We start from the raw sequence: 13,947 nt of genomic DNA, 5'->3' as shown, positions 1-13,947 counted from the left end.
ATTTGGACAAGAAAATGTGAATGTTAACATTTTCCACAAATAGTTATAATCCATCTGATCCACTATGTCTCAGTTTCCTGGGCTTCCATCCTCCAATGCAAATCATAAAGATAGAAGGGACTCCAATAACAGGAAGTAAGTAGTAAGTATGCACCTGAAACCAAGAAAATTAAGGGAGAGGGGCAAGTGTTCTGGGAGGATCGAGAATTAGTTAAGGATTTGAATGCCAAAGTGGATTATGTGGCAGAAGAGGGTATAATTAGAGAAAAATGAGTACCCAGTGTTGTCAGTGAAAGTGGCAAACAGCCTGAAGAGTTGTGTTCTGAAAAAGGATTGGGAAATCCTTGTTTGATAAGAGGGACATATACAAGTAACATGGGTGAGTTAGGGTGATGGAAAAAGGACATTATTGGATGATTTAAGAATTTTTTTGTTTTTTATGTACGTGGCTCCAATCATGGACAAAAGTCCACATCAAGGCTGAGCCTTAATTGAAATATAGACAAACTGAAGGGAGACTCTTAAATGTAAATGTGCTCAGAGGGAAAGCTGTTTAAAATGTATGATCATTACTTGGTGGAGGTGAAGTGAAGATATGTTGAGGCTTAAGGAAAAAGGAAATGAAATAGGTGGAAAGGGCATGGTCAAAGTGACTTGAGCTTTGATAAGAGACATATGTGAAGAGATACTTGGGGATATTAAGTGCAGAATGGCAAAAGGTGAAAGTGAATGAAGCTATGGGAGCAGATGAATAAGAGTTATTCAGGGAAGTCTGCTTATATGTACAAGAGAAGTGTGTGGCATGCAGATGGGAAGTGGAAAGGTGAGGAAGAGTAGTGAGTGGTGAAATTAGAAATTGAAGTTGCTGGTGAAAGAGATAAAAGATTTCTGTGAGCATTATATGCAGGAAAGGAGTACAAGTGATTGGGGGATGTACAGGAGAAAGTGGCAAGAGGTCAAGAGGAAGGTGCAAGGGCTGAAAACGAGGGCAAATAAGAGTTGGGGGGGGGGGGGGGGAGAAAGTAACAGCATACTTCAGGGAGAATTAGAAAATGTTTTGGAAGCAGGTTGATAGTGTGAGTGAAACAGATCAAATGGGAACTTCAGTGAGGGGGGGGCATGTAGGGAAGTGGCAAGAGGCAGAAATACGGTGAAAAGGAGATGAATTGAGTATTTTGAATGATTCTTAGATATGTTTGATGATAGGGTGACAAAAGTGTGGTATATGGGTTTGGGGGTGCAGTATATAAAGCATAGCAAATAGTTTGGTGAAAAGAGAAGAGGGTAGTGAAAGCCTTTCGTGAGTTGAAATGTGGTAAGGTGGCTAGAGTGGGTATTATCACAGTTGAATTTTTCAGAAAGGGATGACTGTGTTAATGATTGGTTTGTGTATTTGTATGGATCATGGTGAGGTGCTTGAGAATTGGGGAATGCCTGTGTAGTGCCATTGTAGAAGGCAAGGGAGTCATAAATGAATGTTCAAATACAGAGATGTAAGTTTATTGAATGTACCTGGTGAGTTGTATGACAGAGTGGTGATTGAGAAGGCAGTTACATGCACAGAGCATCACACTGTGGAGGAACGATTTGCTTTCAGAAGTGTCTAGGATATGTGATTCAGGTATTTGCTTTGAAAAATTTATGTAAGAAATATAGAGAAACAGAAAGATTTGTATATGGCATTTATGGCTATAGCAAAAATATGCATGGGTATGTGCATATATGCCTGTGAATATGAAGGTTGTGCAGGGTAAGGATGAAATGGAGCATTTCTGGAGAAATTTGAATGATTGTTTAAATGGTCTTGAGAAGGAGAGGAAGGTGGTTATAATGGGTGGTGTGAATGCAAAGGTGGGATATGATGAAGTTAGTGAGATAGTTGGTAAATGGAGAGTGCTTGGAGTGAGTGAGAATGGAAGTTATCGTATGGATGTTTGTTGTGAGAGGGGTTTATTCCTTGGAAACACCTTTTTCTCAGCACTGTGATTCACAGATATACATGGATGAGAAATGATGGGAGAGAAGACCAAAAGGGTTTGATTGATTATGAGGCAGTAGAGCAAAGGTTGTGTGGGATGCTAGAGTTGTGAGAGGATTCTTTGGAGATTCTGACCATTTTGCAATTCTTGTAAAGGTTAAGACCAAGAAATGGAGGTATGGTGTAAGGAAGAATGGAAAGGTAAAATTGTTGGCATGGGAGAATATGAGTCTGAAAGAATGTAAGGAGGAATATGAAAGAAGGGTTACAGAAAGTTTTGATGAAAGTTCAGTAAATGCCCCTAGGGATGCATCATGTATGAATGGGGTGTTTAAGATGTTTAGAGAAAGATAGATAAAAGTTGTAGAATTAATAGTTGGATACAAAGTTGTGAGATATAAAAGTGGAGATGCATGGTGGATGGATGAGAGTAGAAATGCTTTGGAAGAGAAGAAAAAGACATAGCAGATTGCTTGAAAAGTATGTATCAGTGGAAGTCTGTAAAGGAGAAGGGAAGAATGTAAGATGTGTAAGTGGAATGATAGGAGCTGATAGAAGAAAGTAAAGAAAGTAGATGAAAATTCTGGAAAATAATTGAGTGGAAAGTTTAAGGAAAATAAGAAATTATACTGGAAAGAGGTGGATATAAGAGTGGAAATGCAGATGTTAGAAGTAAGGAAGAGGAGTTGCTAAATCGAAAAGAAAAGTGAAAGAAGTTGTAAAGAGTATTTTGAAGAACTGATGAATGTGGGAGAAGGTGAGGCAGCAGTTATTACTTGTATGGGCTTAGAGGATGGAAAGAAAGGGATACAAATGCTTGGCCCTGTAGCAAGAAGGGAGGTAAAAAGAGCAATGAGATTGAAGGTAGGAAAGGCACCTTGAGTGAATAGGATTACAGCTGAAGTGTTGAAGTTTGGAGAAGAGAGAGTGATAGAATGGATGTATTTGATATGTAGTTTAGCATGGAAGCAGAGGATTGTACATGAGGAATGGATGAAAGTTATTATTTTTCCTTTAATCAAAGGAAAAAGCCTTGTCTGTGTATGTATGTAGCAACTTTAGGGGAATAAATCTGTTAAGGATACCAGGAAAAGTTTATGCTGGAGTGTTGATTGATAGAGTGATGGAAGTGACTGAATGGAGAATAAGTGATAAGCAAGAGGGTTTTAGTAAAGGCAAGGGATGTGCAGACCAGATTTTTGCTGTAAGAATGACTGTGGAAAAGTATGTGACGAAAGGTAAGAAGCTGGAAAAAGCATATGACAGAGTCAAGTGGAATGCTTTATGGGATGAATTAAGGATATATGGGGTAGGGAAACAACTGTTAGATGTTATAGATTTAGTATCGAGTGATGTGGTAAATGGCAAAATGGACACAGTATTTCAATAGGGGTGAAGAATGTATTCATCTATGACAAAGTCATCATGTACCAAGTGATGGAACAAATGCAGAACTGTGAAGGGAACACTGGTAGATACAGAAATTCTTGTATAACTGGTAAGACGTATGTTGGGTTGTACTTGGCTGTGTGAAAGTTTTCAAGAATGTAGGAAAAACCAAATGTAGCAGGATGAGAAAGAAGGAACGAAGAAACTTTGAAAATATTGTGGTCAAGGCAGGAGACAATCCAAAATTTTCCATGATTTCATCTTAAGTAAATTTTCATGCTAAGAGCAGCTAATAAAACTGAGGGATTCAGGGGTAAGAACTGTCAAGGATGATGGAAGGATATAAGGAACTGAATAACAATTTCAAAAGTGTTTTTGAAGTTAAAGATAGTCCAACCCTGACACAAGTGAGGTGTAATAGGAAGGAGGGCTTAGAAAGCATTGAGATAACTAAAAATACAAATAAAATACTAAAGGATCTTGATCAGTATAAGGCTTGTGGTCCTAATGACATTTCCCCAAATGCACTGAAGATGTGTGAAGATACAGTTGTCAAACTAGGTGAACATTTTTTCATGATATTGCCAAAGGAAGGCAGAGTACCAAAAGAATGGAAAAAGGGAGGACCTTATTCCAATCGTTAGCACATCTAAAAGCCACACAGCAATTTCTCTTGACCAAGCATTTGAGGTTTATGTAACATTATATTTGTTTGTATCATTAAAGAATGAAAGATAGTCAATATGAAATTAAACTGGGCCTTTTAATTCTCTTTGAGGAGCTACTTCTCCATTGCTATCAGAGATAAGATGCCTTTTAGATCATCTAAAAGATCAACAATTCCACATGTATTTCTGAAAGGTATTCACATTCTATTTGAAGAGTAGGCATATTTCTTAGGCATGATTTTTGGTGGAAGATTGACGTAGACCCCTCATATTAGAAACCTTAAAAGTAAAGTGACAAAATTGCTAAACATTTAGAAGGTAGTGTCTTCCTACTTCTGAGGACCAGATAGAAAAACCAGGATATGGTTATAAGATTCATTATGTGATTGAAACTGGACTCTGGTTATCAGATATATTCATTGGTTACTGATATCCTGAAAATCGGTGACTTTAACCAAAAATGTGGTATGATATTATGTACAGGAGTATTCAAATCCCGTAAAGTCGAAAGTATGTATGTAGATTGTCAAGCTTCTTGTGAATTTAGGATGCAAAGGATTTACCTGTATCTCTTTAGGCTTAAATGCACACCATCTAAACCTACATATGATTCTACTTATGAGAGGACTAAGGTATTTGATGAACATCTAAAGTTCTCTAAACCATTAATTGTGAGATTCCTTGAGGTAAGATTTTGCAGGGACTGGAAAAAACAACAACTGAAAGCAACATTCTGTCTATCTATCTATCTTTATCTTTAATGTATTTTCCCTCTGGGAACTGCCATTGATGGGGTGGCAGCGGCAAAAGTCTCCACTTATTCCAGCCCTTACATGCCTCATTCGCATACACCATCCCATGCATTCTTCCATCATTTTTCACCCCCAGTTACTCTTCCTCTCTATTTCTTCATGTCACAGGTGGTCTTCCTCATACATCAGCCCCTGTAATTGTACTATCATACACTCTCCTTGTAAACTTCCCGTCTTGCATTCTTTCCATATGCCGAAGCCACCTCAAAGTATTATGTTTCACCCACTCTTCCACTCCACAGTTCATTCCCTTTGCATTCCCTGCCATACCCAATCTCTCATATACCCCCTTATTTCTTTCTACATTCCATCATACCACATGCTTCTTTTAAATAGCTCATTTCTGCAGCCTAGATTCTTGACCTCTGTATTCATTCCATGTCCATGTTTTGGTTGCATGGTTAGGGTCAGGAGGACTATGCTGTCCTCAATTACTTACACCTCTTCCCTTTATTATTCTGTCAAGGGACCCAATGACTCTTCTTTCCCCCTTATTTCTCCTATAGTACCAAACTTACCCAAGAGAGCATCTCTGATAAAAAAAAAAAAAAAAAATTCCTGCATGATAATGTTCATGCAAATTAAACAAAGATATTTACTTGTGGTTCAAAATGTGATAAAGGAATAGGCTTTGCCATCCTTATTAAAGGAGAGCTTACATAGCAAAGTTGCCAAGAGACTTTGCCATGTTTACTCCAGAGCTGTTTGGTATTCAGGCTGCTGTTTGATTAATTGAACAACCTCTTAAAAAAAGATATGCAATGTACTCTGACTCCCAGAATGCCCTTCAAGCCATATCACTCTATAATCCAATGCATCCTATGGTTTAAAGACTTCAAGATTGGATTGTTTGAATCTGTTCAAAGTATAAGAGTGTGCAAGTCTGCTGATGTTCTGGACATGCTGGTATCAGCAGTAATGAAATAGCAAATGCTTAGGTTACAGCAGCTTTATTGAGCAGTCTATACATGAGAGTTACATATCACATTGATTTTACGCAGAGAATAGAAAATAACTTTAGATGTAAATGGCAAGCTGGATGAGACTTGGAGACAGGACTTCTGAAAGGAATTTTATCAGGGGGTACAAAGTTTTTTTCAGGCCCCCTTCCCTTCTCCATTCATCATCCTGTTTTTAACCATTATGGTTTTATTCTATGAGCTGTAAGGCCAAAAAGGATATGGAAGATGAGAGTGGGGTGGAATGGAGCACTCTGTTGATTTTCTGCATTTTCTGAGATCCCAGGAAATTTCCGGCCCCGGTACGTTGTACCCCCTGCACCCTCCTCTTGAGGCCCTGCTTGGCCTCACAGGTGGTTTCATTCTGTGCACATGCCCAGACCACCTCAGAGAACTATGTTTCACCCACTCTACCACTCCACAATATTTTCCCTTTGCATCCCCTGCCATACCAAATCTCTCATTCAGTTCATGTTTATTTTCATTCCATACCACTTGCTTCTCTCAAATAGCTCTTTCCACAGCCTGGATTTTTGACCTCTGTAACTCATTCCATGCCCATGTTTTGGCTGCGTAAATGAGAGTCAGGAGCACTGTGCTGTTCCTTAATCCTTTCATCACCTCCATACTTACACCACTACCCTTCATTATCCTGTTAAGGAACCCAGTGACTCTTCTACTTTAAACTGCTCTTTCTGTAGTGTTCCCCTCCATATTACCAAACTAACCCATGATAGTTTGTAAATACTTAAATTCTGTCACCTCTTCCACTCTTTCTCTTCCATATCTATAACACAGTTTAGTTCATTTTCTTCTCTCACTCTGTAGGTTTTTGCAAGATTTATACTTTTACTCTGTTACCTTTCAAATGCTGTTACCGTGATTTTACTTACATTTACTTTCAGTCACCAACACTTACACACACCGACACAAACACACACACTATAACACACTTACAACCCCCTACCAGTCTTCTTTACTCTCAGCAAGCAATACGGTATCATCTGCAAACAGGCTTGTCACTAGCCAACATATCTCACCACCACACTCCATCAGCACCTCCTATACCTACTTTTTCTCTCATCTCTCTTATCACCCCATCCATATATATGTAAAATAGCCATGGCATCACACATCCTTGCCTTTCATCCACATTTTTACCTAAACTTTCACTCATCTCCCCATCCACTCATATACATGCATTTACTCCTATATAGAAAGTTTTCATGCCATCTAATTGCTTTCCCCTGCCTCATATATTGTTAATACATCCCATAAAGCATTCCACCTGACTCCGTCATATGCTTTCCATAGTTCTGTAAAAGTTGCATGCATATTCTTTCCTTTTACTAAAAACTTTTCCATAGTCTTTCTCACTGCAAGAATCTGGTCCACATTTCCCCTACCTTTCCTAAAAACCCCTTGTTCCTCACTTACTCTGCATTCAGTCACTTCCATCACTCTGTTAGTCAACACTCTTATGTACACTTTCCCTGGTATACGTAACAGACTTATTCCCCTATAATTGGATTTTTTGCACCTTTCCCTTTGAATAAATGAACAAAAATAGCTTTCACCCAATCCTCAGACTCAACCATTTATTTCCATGCTGAATTATGTATCAGATACATCCACTCTATCACACTTTCTCCTCTATACTTCAGCATTTCAGCTGTAATCTCATCCACTTCAGGTGACTTTCCTACCTTCGCCCTTACTATTGCCCTGTTTAGCTCCCTTTTTGCTATAGGCCTCAGGACTTGTGTATCCTATTCCTTCCATCCTCTGTACCCATTCCTGTAGCAGGTGCTGCCTCACCTTCTCCCACATTCATCAGTTCTTCAAAATACTCTTTCCATCTTATTTTCGTTTCCTCCTTTTGATTTAGCAACTCCCCTTCCTTACTTCACGCATTTATATTTCCACTCTTACATCCACGTCTTTCCTTTATCACCTCCTTCCAACGAAATTTTTTATTTTCATCGAACTTTGCACTCAACTTTTTCCAAAATTGTCATCTACTCTCTCTTTGCTTTCCTCTGTCAGCTTCTTAACATTCCATAAATGTATCTTATTTTCTTTACTCCTCCTTTGCTGAAGTTTCACGGGTACATTTTTTTTGAGCAATCCACCATTTTCCTTTTTGTTCTCTTCCACAGCATTTCTAATGTTTTTGGTCTTTGATGTATATCCCCTTTGATTCTTATATCTTCTGACCTTGTATCCTAGATGTGTTCTGATCTTGTGTCTTAGTGCTTATTCTGCAATCTTTAACAGCCTTTCTCTGAACATTTTAAACACCTCGTTCACTCATGACTGCATCCCTACACTTGCTGCACTTTCATCTAAACTTTTCCTCATCATTCTTTCATACTCCTTGCATTCTTTCTGATTCATTTTCTCTCTTGCCAACACTTTAACCTCTCCTTTTTTCCTTACATCATACCTCCACTTCTCCCTGATCCTCACCACCATAACTGCAAATATGTCAGAAACTCCCAAGAATTCTCACAACTATGTCATCCCACACAGTCTCTCTCAACCTTTCATCAAGAGTAATTCACATCTAATTTCTCTTTACAGTATAGGCAATTCAAAATTCCATGTAAATCAAACTTTACGCATTTCAGACTGAGGATTTGTAAAACCCACACCATACATGTGTATTTGGGAAAGGAGAGTGTGGGAGGATAGAACTCTAAAAAGCATGTAATGACAGACAAGAGTGCATGTTCTTCATTTCTTACACACAATTATGTAATTAATGAATGCAAAGTCTTTTCAGTTAACGAGTTTTGTTTACAGATTAGTGTTGTATTTGAACTACAATCGTTATCTGCAATGTCTGCAGATAATTATGACTTTTTTCCTCCATCACCAACGAGTTGGTAATAACTGGTACTAACACAATTTATCTGTTTCAGGGCTAGAACATATGCATCGACGATATATTGTATATCGAGACCTTAAGCCAGCTAACATACTTCTTGATGAACATGGCCATGTCAGAATATCAGATTTAGGGTTGGCATGCGACTTTTCCAAAAAGAAGCCTCATGCGTCAGTGTAAGTATCAAAGCTATTCATCTTTGTCATACTTAAAGTATGTTTAATTTTCATCAGAGATATGAATTACTCCTCATAAGCCAAATTGGATGACAGAGTGCTAAGTAGTTTTTTAATGTATGTTTACAATTGTCGTAAAATGCTGATGGGTATTCATTTCATTTTTTATTCTTTAATTACCTCAGGACCAGTTTCTATGAAAGAGTCCTGGTGTTACCTAGGACCTTTCTAAAAGCACCTACAGCCCATGGCTGAACTACTTCCAGTTGCAGGGAAATAAAAACCCTTTTAGAGTAAGTTCTTTGGCAATACTCTTCTCCCATTGATACAGTCTCACTGATGGTGACTTTTCATTCACTGTGTAACCTGGAGCAAGCCTCTTTTAACAACTCGTTTTGTAAATGCACATATAAGCAGTTGATTGTGTCATCCTAAATCAGAAGGAAAATACTGAAGACAGCACTGGCAAACCATGAAAGCATAATGTGTTTAGGGGAACCCTCAATACATCCAGTAAACTTTATCTTTTACTATATGGAAAATGTATAGCTTGTAATAATAGAAGAGTTATACTTGCACTCTTCCAATAAAAATTATAAAGCAAATGGGCTTGGGTCTAGAACTGAGAAGTGGTCTTATTACTGGCCGTGAATTTGAGATTTATGTTGATTGTAGTTGCTAACTAGAGGAATGATTACCAGTTGTGTAATTATTGATATCTTTCAGTATAGGTATCTTTTGAAACTCATAGTTTAACTAAGGACATTGTTTTGAAGATGATGGGAAAGTGTAGGGTTAAATAGATGAGAGAGAATAAAATGATATCTTCCAGTCTAAGTTTTTTCTTTCTGGAGATATGAATTTGATTGCCTGACCAAATATTATCTAACCTAGACTGAATCAGCTTAGGTTTTTTATGTTAAACAGGATGTATTACAATCTTACCTTATGTAGGTGGCTGCAGGTCAACAATTATTTTAAAACGTTATGAAATCTTTCCTAATTATTAGGCACATATGTCATCTTGTACTTAATAAATGTGATCATCATTTAGGTAAGTTATCATCATTCATTATCATAGAATGTTGATTTATATTACATACTTATTATGCTATTCATGTAGGGTTTAAGTTGAAATTACTGTTTTTAGGCATGTTGTAGAGTTTCTTGTGGATTGAATACAATGAGACACATTCATCTTTTACCTGATGATGTGCACTGACATAGATATGAATGCAAGCCCAAGAAATGGCTGAAGAATATAATGGAAAGAAGAATCAACATTTTCACTCCAAAGCAGTACACTGTATGATTTTAAAGATTGTGAATATGCCTACCTTGTTTCCTGTTTGTCAGAACTCTTATATGTTTTCCATGGAAAACAAAAACCAAAACCTGTGCCCTTGGTCACCAACACACATAGATGTTTTCTAGAATAACAATAAGCAGGAAACAATTTTACGGAAGTGAAATTCTGTAGATTGACATTCTAAAAGTATTAGAGTAGCTGAAAGTAGGATTCAGGATTCATTTTGACCATTATACAAGTGGACAGGTTTTTCACTTTCTCCAAAATTCATAAATACTTTCCCTAGTCCTATCTTTTTCCATCTCATAATTGTTTCAGTATTTCAATTATGGCCCGGCCTTGATGTGAACTTCTGTATGTGGTTGGAGCCTTCAACTTTTTTTCCCCTATCCATGTTTGTTGATTATTTTATTTTTGTCAAGATAGTAGACAAAGTTAGCATAATTCTCTTTACAAGTAATCATTCCTCCAGGTGCAGCAGCAATTACAAAAAGTCTCATATTTTTTCAGCAGTAATAGCAGTATCATATGATTCTTAACTTTTTTACCTACAAGTTTGGTATATTGTATGTCAGTACAGTAATACATACTTTAGATATTCATACCTTACAGAACCTAAAAATAATACATTCTATTCATTGTTTTTTAGTACTTGCTTATTCTAGGTTTAGTCATAAGCTAAAAGGTGAACTTATTACCCAAGGAGCTTTGGATTAGCATGAACACATTCTTTATTCATATGATTTAATCCTGAACACTTATAATTACAACTTAAATAACAGGAACTTCATTAGTTGCATTGGTATGTATCAATCACAAACACATCACAAAATTGAAAGGCTATTTTGGTATGGTAAAAATAGATTGACTATTTGCTTACATAGTGAATCACTGAAGAATATAAGGCATAGAATTGGCAGTGTTGTTTGAGGCTTAACTGGGTCTCACAAAATCTTACTGTATTTTATCTTTGAAGTGGTCACTGCATATCAAGTTTATTATGATTTGAAGGTGTACAGCAGGTTGTGGACTTTGGAAAAGCTCTGGGTTTGCAACCAACAACTGTATGAACAGTAACATAGAAAAGATTAGAGCATGTGCACAAATTGTAAAACCTTTTGCTCCTACAAAGTTAACTCATAACAGAAGTAACAAAACAAAAAAATATGAAAAGACTGTTGAACATTTGGAGGGAGTATCAGCATCAGCATAACTTTTCATATTCTTTGCTAACCATACAGGCAAAGTTCTGAGGTTATTTGAAGATCTAAAACAGATGTAGAGTGTGAGTGCTGAAACTGAAACTTTTGTGGCAAGTTATGAGTGGTTTAGCAGTTTAAAAAATCACTCACTTTGACACAGCATACAGATTACAGGTGGATTTACAAGTTCAAATGCAGAAGCTGTTGCTGCTTATCCTATGCAGCTTTACAAAAAAATCATTGAAGAAGGGAGATATAGACCACAAGAGATATTTCACGTAGGTAGGATGGCCTTATTTTGGAAAAGAATGCCAAAAAGAACTTACATCTCAGGAGAAGAAAAAGAGCCTGGCAAAGATTGCATGACATTCTTCTTTGGTGATAAATGCTTCAAGAGATCTGAAGCTCAAGCCCTGACATGTGTTTCATTGTAGGACACCACTATGTATGAAGGGTTTCTATAACTCTCATCTCCCGATTATATAGCACTCAAATAAGGGCTGAGTAGTTCACTGAATATTCTGCCCAACTTTCAAGGAATATTGTAGGAATGATAACCTTGAAAACAGAACCCTACTGATTCTTGAGAGTATTCCAGATCACCCATCTAACTTGGATAACTTGACAGCTAATGTTCGAGAAATATTTCTGTCCCCAAACACAACTAGTTTGATTCTACCCATGAATCAAGGTGTAGCAAAGTTATTTGGATCATACACTGAAGAATTATTGAATGAGGACCTCATTGAAATGAAACAACATTAAACTGGTGAAGAGGAAGACAGTGAAATTAAAGATGCAGAACCAATCTAAGTTTTAAAAACAAAAGATTTGTCTGAGGCTTTTGAGTTGTTACATAAAGCTATGGCCATTTTACAGATAAATACCCTCAAAGAGAAAGTTCAGAAATCAACAAGATAATAATGAGTGAATACAACTCTTATAAGGAATTGTACAATCAGAAGAAAAAGAATGCACAGCAGCAAACACTGGGCATGTTTTTAAAGCACCCACCTAATCAAGAAGTGGCAACACCACCACCCATTGCAAATCCTTCACCACCACCTGTCACTGCCTGCCACCTTTAGCTGACACCGGGCCCTTCAGGAATTTCTCAGAACTCTTGTAAAGGGCTCGAAAGGGACATTGATTGTCCAAACCTTTCCCTCTTTGATGATAAAACCAAACCTCTTCTCTACCCTTCAGTGATCATGAGAAGGATTCAGATTCTCCTCTGCATGTCAACATTGCTGAGAGAGAGTTAGGGTACCAGTAGCCTCCCTCTCTTCCTGCCTACAACAACCACCACGTCATCTATCACCTTTCAGTTCTTGTAGGCGGTGAATGTGTTAGAACCAGCATAAGGGCAGGTTTTTACAAACCTTGTTTTCATGTTCAACATACTTTAAAAAACAAAGTTTCAAATTGACGACAGTCAAGACTGACTGTTTACAATAGTTATTGAAGAAGTTTATTTGCATTTCACCGTACTGTGATGATTGTGTTGCCATTTTCTGCATGGTTTAGCAGCTTAGATTTTTACCCCTTTGAAACAAATTATTGTCATTTAAGCTGATTGTGCTCAGTTATCTATATGACTCTATGGTGATAGAAAATTCAGAGAGTTAAGGGTTTATGAAGTTCATTAGTTTAGTCATTTTTACAGTAAGTAGGATTTTATTACTTCATTTGGATTATGGGTAGACAAGACTCCACCCTGTACAGAAGGGATTGTCTTGGGAACCACCAATTCAACCTCTCCAGACATTTTCCACCCTTGGTGCCAGATAAAATGCTGAGAGTAGTGTCATCAGTCATGCAATGCAAGGTGCCATTACGAATCTGCCACCAACCTCATAAGCATTATGTTGGCTGAAGGGGTAATTTCATGGATTCAACTGGTTCTGAAGGGGGTTAGATGATGTTTTAATCCCCTGTAAGCTATGGTTCTCTTAGGTGCTTTACATCAAGCAAAGCCTGTTGTAAAGTACTGGGTTTGTCATATTTCAAGAGCTGTATATTTTCCCTTTATAAACTATAGTTTCTTAAACCAAGTCCAAGAGTTAGACAATTAAGTCTCCTAACGTTACAAAAGTGTCATAAATATGTGAAAGTTTCTGACCGTATGTGTGTTTCTTTTTGATACATACAAGTTTGGGAGTATAGTTGTCATTCTCCATACAGTAGAAATAAAGAAGAGAGAGAGAGGAAGAGCCTAATATTGTGTGAATGAGAATAGTTATTCTTGAACTGTTCCTCTTGTCTTGTGGCTTTCATATATTCTCATTATTTGTCTGTTCATCATTAGCTGGGTGTGCTGGTAATTTGTTATTAGTGGAGAGTTTGACAGAGTAAGCAGTTGCTGCATTCCCACCCTCAAAGGAAATTTAGGATCTTGTGGGCTTTCATAGGGGCAACCACCCTGACAGAGAACTTTCTCCCACATCAAAGCAGGGTACTGTAATTGTCAGTGCTTTGTCTCTTTTTGTCTTATTCTTTTTTCATTTGTTTATTGATATAAGCTTTATTGTAGTATGGGAGGTATGGGCACTTATTTAAGTGAT

At 37.4% G+C, this 13,947-nt stretch overlaps 1 protein-coding gene across 1 annotated transcript in view; it reads left to right on the top strand.

Moving 5' to 3' along the window:
• Gprk1 (G protein-coupled receptor kinase 1) overlaps nt 1-13,947 on the top strand; it is a 90,582-nt gene that overhangs the window by 57,538 nt on the left and 19,097 nt on the right. The window contains exon 10 of the mRNA XM_071672761.1: nt 8,731-8,872. Within this exon, the coding sequence (XP_071528862.1) occupies nt 8,731-8,872 (142 nt within the window). The remainder of the gene's footprint in view (nt 1-8,730; nt 8,873-13,947) is intronic.

Source organism: Panulirus ornatus, chromosome 18, assembly GCF_036320965.1.
Source record: "Panulirus ornatus isolate Po-2019 chromosome 18, ASM3632096v1, whole genome shotgun sequence".
NCBI classification, from domain to species: Eukaryota; Metazoa; Arthropoda; class Malacostraca; order Decapoda; family Palinuridae; genus Panulirus; species Panulirus ornatus.
Note: the sequence above shows the minus strand (reverse complement) of the source record. Positions and strands in the feature narration are given on the sequence as shown.